General features: G+C 42.1%; 1 protein-coding gene across 1 annotated transcript in view; it reads left to right on the top strand.

The window, feature by feature from the left end:
• KLHL3 (kelch like family member 3) overlaps window positions 1-7078 on the top strand; it is a gene marked incomplete at its 3' end in the record, with an annotated part of 73175 nt that overhangs the window by 55068 nt on the left and 11029 nt on the right. Inside the window, exons 8-12 of the mRNA XM_015413771.1 lie at window positions 1050-1199; window positions 3002-3119; window positions 3654-3851; window positions 4429-4530; window positions 5835-5963. Coding sequence (XP_015269257.1) covers window positions 1050-1199; window positions 3002-3119; window positions 3654-3851; window positions 4429-4530; window positions 5835-5963 — 697 coding nt within the window. The remainder of the gene's footprint in view (window positions 1-1049; window positions 1200-3001; window positions 3120-3653; window positions 3852-4428; window positions 4531-5834; window positions 5964-7078) is intronic.

The raw sequence follows: 7078 nt of genomic DNA, 5'->3' as shown, positions 1-7078 counted from the left end.
TGCACAGATGACCACTCGAAGATCACCAGTTACAGGTAAGCAACCTGTCTTTCCCTTAGTTTAGTTTTTATGAGTTTAAAGACCTCCCTTTGCTGTGAGGAGGAAATGCCAATGTTCAAGGATTCTAATTTGGATTCAATTAACTTAGTTCTATTACTAGTATGAGTGTCTCTCTGAATCAAGTGAGCGAAGCCTGGTCCACTAGGGGAAACCCCTCTATTTTCTTTATTGATAAACAGTTTAAATGCTAACTGCCATGCTCTTCTCTCCATTAATGGATATTTTAATTGACTTTTTATCCTTTTATTCTTGTGATACTTAAAACCTTGTGTTATTGTTAGCCTGACTTATTTGACTGAGAGGCAGAATAAAACTATGTTCAATAAATATAATAAAATGTGTTGATGTATATTCATGCAGTTCTGCATATGAATATACTTCCCCCAAAAGCACAGGTTTCCAAGACTGTAAGGTTCAGAACTGAATTATCTTTTTACTTACGTATTATGGGCCTTGTGTTAATATTTTAAGAAGTACAGTTGTCGTAAGCATTTTAACATGGGGTTGCTTTTCTTGTACACAATAAAATGTTTGACTATGCCAAGCTGCTCTGTCCTATTGCACACACCACTGACCAGTTTAAATACTACTCTCATGGATGAAATATGAAGGCAACATGATGAAACCAGATCTAGACAAAGTGACACAGGATTTATGAATTCTGCCACTTCAGAAAACATTCATAGTGTTAAGTTCATAGGTAGCAATGCTCCCTCTAAGCTGTGGACTCTTGGGAGCAAAAATTCTACTTGGTGAGCTACTGGCATTAAAGTTGTGAGCGTGCGATTTGGCTGCTGCATAAATTAGTTTGCTCTGGAGCCGGCCTCCCTGAGCTAAGACAAAAATGTGTGAGCCGGAGGCTAAAAGACTGTGAGCTAGCTCACACTAACTCAGCTTAGAGGGAACACTGACAGTTAGTACTTTTAAGAGTCTAACTTATTTTCACTAGTGAAAGACTGCTGTACTGATTTCCCCCCTGATTTTTCCAGACGGTTGAAGAAGAAGCTTTAATCAAGAATAATAATACATGTAAAGACTTCCTTATTGAGGCCATGAAATATCACTTACTTCCTCTGGATCAAAGGCAACTAATAAAGAATCCTAGAACAAAGCCAAGGACACCGGTCAGTCTGCCAAAGGTAAGTGAAGCTTTGTTGGAAAAGGGGAGGCCAGGGCGCAGTTCACACATTTGCCAAACTTAGAAACATGGTATATTTAGCAGAGTTCTCTTCATATTGCTATGCACCATGCCCATATGAAGTCTGCATCAGATATGCACATGTGCCATCATGTGCCAGTACTGCCTGACAGCTCCAGTTTTGTGGTGGAAGAGGCTTGAACGGGTGTGAATCATAATGTACAGGTATGCCATCTCCTTGTACATCCAGTTTAGAGCCTCATCTGGGCTGGGAAGGTTCTTCTGTGGTTGAAGAGTGGGCACATGCATGCCCTTCAACTATGCTCCTGATGTCATGCGGTAAGGTGGATGGTCTCCAAGGATGTCTGTCCGTAGAGCCCCAAGTTTCATAATTCCTGCGCACCCTAAGGTGTGTGAGAGAAATGCAAATTTGTCTTCTTTGTGTAGGGGTAGCTGTGTGGACTGCTGTCATTTTACTCTATGTATGAGCTTGCTGGGGCGAGGGACTCCGTATGCTCCTCTATCATGGCAAGAGGATTTTTGAGCTTGTGAAGTGTCTGAACTGTGCCAAAGTCATATAGGTGTTATAGATGGACAGGCGTATGAGGCTTTCGTGTTATGGAGTGCTTGAACTGATCTGTAGAAGATTAGACTTGTTAGCAAATTAATAGTTTTGATTTGGCATTACTTAGAATACTTTCTGTGGCTGCAAAACTCGGGCACCTGCTGGCTTGGATCCACCAGGACGTTTCCACTGACAGAAGGATATCTGCATGCAGAGTACAAATACCTTGTCTTCCCCTTTCCACGGCAACCCTCCTGGGAGTGATATTTTAGACTACCTTTAGGGTTGCTGCACGAGGGGGGAGGCAAGAAAAGAAAAGTTGCATTCTGCGGGTGGAAGTCTTTTGGTTCACAGAAGCACCGTGGTGGATCCAAACAAAGCGCTTTTCCATCGGAGTTTTTCCGTTAGCAGCTATTCAGAACCCACTGAAATTATCCTGTGTGCTATGAATTTCTCTCTGCCAAGATATTTGCATCATCGGAGGCATTGTGTGGCCTGAACTGTGCAAAGGAAGCAAAAAGCAAGGAGTGAGTACTCTAAAGCCCGTTAGCATTTACTACTACATCCCTGTTTAGAAGTCCTGAATATCTTCAGAACTTTGTGTAACTGTGTCTGCCCTGGGGGACTAACTCAGTGAATATTTAGATCAGCCATGTTGTAAAGAAGCTCTGTGGCATTGGACGATGTCACCTTTCATGGCCTTGGCAATTTGAAGGCGGTTATGTTTTAGGCACATTTGAAAATAAGTGACCTGTTAGCTTGTTGAATTGTTTTTTTCTCCCTCATTATCTTTGCTTCATTCTAATCTCCTTATGTTGAAACAAGTCTCTCCTGATATTAAGCACCACCAGTGCTCCTATTCTTAGAAGTTTCATATACTTCTAGGATGCTATCGTGTGTTTTGAGTGAAAATGTAGCTCTTTTGGGATTTGAACTAATTACCTTTGCAAAACATGCTAGATAGTCGGTGAAAGCTAGAGTGCATAGTCTGTGCCTGAAGGCTGTGGCCAGTGCTTTATCCAGCAACTTTTTAGCTTTCCTCCAAATTTAATGTTACGCAGATGCCAGTTTTTTATGCTTCTAAAAGATAATGTGTTTTTTCCATGGGAGGTTCTGGTTTTGCTGTGTGTGGTCTGCTAGCTTTGGGAGATTATGGATTCTGTTTTCAAAATGTCTACTTGCAGTCAATTATACTCCATTTTCTTTAACCCTGTAATTTTTCTCCTGATTCAACCAAGGTCATGATTGTAGTGGGTGGGCAAGCGCCCAAAGCCATTCGGAGTGTAGAGTGTTACGACTTTGAAGAGGAAAGATGGGATCAGGTAGCTGAACTTCCTTCTCGAAGGTGTAGAGCAGGTAACTTTTTCTTTCTTTGATGGCCTGAGTCAGAATCTCAAATATGTATTATTCGGGGTGCATTTTAAATATTCTGTATCTTGCAAATGTAAACTGGGAGCTTTTATTGCATGCATCTCCTTACTGAGTGATAAACCTGGATTTTCATAAGTGTAATATATGATCCCTGTCCCCAAAAGCCCTGCTGTGAAATGCTTCTGCTCGTCACTTAGGTTCCACATTACTTTGTGGGTTTTTGCATTGCGGTGACCATACATGCAGGCCATCACATTTGAAAGTTTGCTTTTCTGCATAGATTAGAAGAATTCATCACAGCAGTCTTCAGAAATGTGCTGTCCTGGCATTAAAATTTTCTTTGTGATAGGGCTCATCAATGTGGTAAGCATTATGGCTTCCATAGAAAGCCATTTTCATGCTAGAATATTTCTTGGTTGCCTTCAGTATGCTTTAACTAATGAAGCCCACCTAAGTAATGTGATTGGGACTCTTTGGGCACAACTGGCCTAAAGTCTCTCTCCATTTGTTTTTTAACAGGAGTGGTGTTCATGGCAGGCAAAGTGTACGCCGTGGGAGGTTTTAATGGCTCTTTACGAGTCCGAACAGTAGATGTATACGATGGCGTGAAAGACCAGTGGATATCAATAGCCAGCATGCAAGAAAGACGGAGCACTTTAGGGGCCGCTGTGCTAAACGAGCTCCTTTATGCTGTTGGAGGATTTGATGGAAGTACAGGTAGGCTCCCGAGCAAGGTCAAGAGCAATCCTGATCCCTGGAACACTTTACTGAGGCTGTGGGTCTCCTCTGAGCTCCCACCACTGAATGTCAGACTTTTCTGTTTTGTGAAAAGCAGGCAGTCTGTACAGACTCCTTGTTATGTTCTGGCTTGATGTAACTGCAGTCTCTTTGGAAAATGTGTGCAGCAGAACTAATCTGTTCCAAGGACACCTTAGCACCATAAAGGCCATCTTCCAGTAGAAGGCCATCTTTCTTTAGAAGCCAGTCTTCTTTTTAAAGTGCTGCTTTTAAAATCCATTGTTCTGGGGAAAACGGAAAGGAGAACCAGTGTGTAATTCCCAGGTGTAGATTCACATTGTAAGCCTATTAGTGCTGGCTGCAGGCCCTGCCAGGGATGCCTCTAGTGCCCGAAGTGGACAGCTTCCTGGCTACAGGTTTATCAGCTTGGGTTTTGGCTTTTCCTTGGAAGGGAAGGGGGCCATTAAGACAACATGGCACCTGTGAAAAAGAGGACACTGTACTCTCCTAAACTGTTGAACCAGAAAAACCCTTTCTGATATCATTTTGAAAACAGGGCTGGCATCTGTGGAGGCCTACAACTATAAAACAAATGAATGGTTCTTTGTGGCACCCATGAATACAAGAAGGAGCAGTGTTGGAGTTGGCGTTGTGGAAGGTAAGTACAGCAAACAGCTATTTCGGCCACAGGAGCTTTTTATTGGGTATAAAATTGCATCTGAAAAAATGAAACTCAGCTTCTTAAAAATTGTCAGGTGGAACTAAGTGCTCTGTAAAGAAATTCCTTCTATGACCTACAGTTGGCTACGCTCATTGATTACTGAGGTATGCTTTTGCAAGCTTGCTTGTCACGTTTTGAGTGTTTGCTTCTTTGTCATGCTAATATGTTTTACTTGGCTGGCTGAACAGCGATCAAGGTGTCCATGCAGGTATGAATCCTAATCTACACCACGCAGTGCCTCATAAATATTGAACAGTATTTGTAGAGTAATATGCTGTACCCCTGAAACCACTGAATTATAAACAAAAAAATATTTTTGGAGAACACCATAGTAGGAGCATTTGCGTAACATAAATCATAAATGATATAAGCACTGCTGTGGCCCTAGACTCTGGGTTCACTGACGCTTGATGATATGAGCTGTGATTCAGCATTTTACATGGTGAGCAGTTTTACTTGCTACAGTCGCATGAAGGGAACAAGGAACACCTCCATCTAGTGTGAAATGAATAACTCACCTTGGTGTGTGTGGGGGGACGGGACGTTCTAGGTGTCTCCCCACTTCAAGAACTTGGGTACGTTTGCTTCATTCTGTAAATATCCTTTTGTGCTCTGAAAACCCCATGTCTCTGTGTCTACAGAGGAATCCTAACTAAGTAACTTGCCCAGCCAAGTAATTGTTCAGAAAATTAGGAATGATTGACCTACTGATTTTAATCTGTATTTTTGTATGTTTTTAACCTGTTGTAAATCACCCAGAGAGCTGTGTACTTAAGGGATTGGGTGATCCAGAAATTCTATTATTATTATTATTATTATTATTATGGTCTCCTAGTATGGCTGTTACCCTAGTGCCAAGGTGTATGTGCATGTCTTAATGCAGACATTAAGTGACAACATGAAAACTTCATTGGATATAGTGAGGTCTTAAAAATTCTTGGAATAGATGGGAGAGAAGTTTGCGTTCTTACTGTGTAAGGGGAAAAAACTAGAGTGGCAGTTTCCATTAGTTAGCACTTCTTGAAATTTGTCACTCAGCACAAGCTTCTCCATTTGTTTTTGATCTGTGCATCTGGTGTGCAAATGTTTCTGTACTGGTAATGGTCAAATGAAGCTCTCAGGTTTTTTTTGATGCACAGTAACAGTCATAAAATATATGTTGTAAAGTACATCCTTTCTATGTGTGTTCTCTTTTTAAGTATTGCTGTTGATGTGCAATGGTGCATATTCATTTATTCTAGGGAAGCTGTATGCTGTTGGTGGTTATGATGGAGCATCACGTCAGTGCCTTAGTACTGTGGAGCAGTATAACCCAGCTACAAATGAGTGGACCTACGTGTCAGATATGAGTACTCGGCGCAGTGGTGCAGGTATTCTGCAGTGCAAACCCCCACCCCACCCCTTCGCCTTTATGCACATTCGGCATTTGCCACCACTAAGTCTCTGAACAGTATACATTTGTTTCAGGAATCAATAGGCTTCAGGTCACTAGAAAATATCTCTTTGTGGTTTCCTTTTCTGGTTGTCATTCTTGTGGAGATTCATGTGTGCTGTAAAGCTGAATTCATGCTTGCTGCACCAACACGAAGTCTTCTTGAAGTTAGGTTTAGTTTAGTACTGTACATTTGTTAAACATTGACATGAGACAATTATTAAATACACACTTATTTATTTGAAATATTTTTCTCCAGCACAGCAGGACTCAAAGTGGCTTGTAATTATAAAATCAGAAATAGCACACTAAAATCACAGTGCAAACATAAACAAAGAATATGCCTCACATTACCTCACATACACCTGGCCAGACACTTCAAGTCACTAATTCTGCTATTCATAGTTGGATAACAGGCAAAGCTTTTTTATCCAACAGTAGCAGTGAGTATAGTCCTGAAAGGAAGAGAGAGGAATAGAGTTGCTAAGTGGTCCAGCTGGGTGCTTGTGCCCTTGAAAGTCAGCAAAATAGGAAGTGTGGTATAATGGTTAAAAATGTCAGACTAGTATCTGGGAGACCCAGGTTTGAATCCTCACTTGTACCCTGGAAACTGGCTGAATAACTTTGGGCCAGTCACGCTCACTCAGGCTGATTTCACACAAGGAGTTGTGCCGCCGTCGTACCTCCCTTTGCCCCATTTCCATTGGGCAATTTCCCACTCGAAGTTGTGCAGCCGCATTTTGACCCGCGGCTTTGCCTGATTTTCCCCGCAGTACTCCCTCTCAGGTGGAGGCCATCTTGTGGGTGATTCCCATCCATCACTTAGGGAGGCAGGACTAATTCAAAGCTTCCTGTTTCCTGTGGTGGGAGTCACCCTAGGCTCAGTTCTTTTCCTGCCTCAGTAGGGAGAGCAGCTAGGTCTAGGCTCTGCCTTATCCTTCCTACTGCTTTTATTTAGTCTGTCTCTCTCTGTCTCTCTGTCTCTCTCTCTGTCTCTCTCTCTGTCTCTCTCTCTGTCTCTCTCTCTGTCTCTCTCTCTGTCTCTCTCTCTCT

Source organism: Gekko japonicus, unplaced genomic scaffold (assembly GCF_001447785.1).
Source record: "Gekko japonicus isolate JY-2015 unplaced genomic scaffold, Gekko_japonicus_V1.1 scaffold863, whole genome shotgun sequence".
Lineage (NCBI taxonomy): Eukaryota > Metazoa > Chordata > Lepidosauria > Squamata > Gekkonidae > Gekko > Gekko japonicus.
This window is presented reverse-complemented; position numbering and strand designations above follow the sequence as displayed.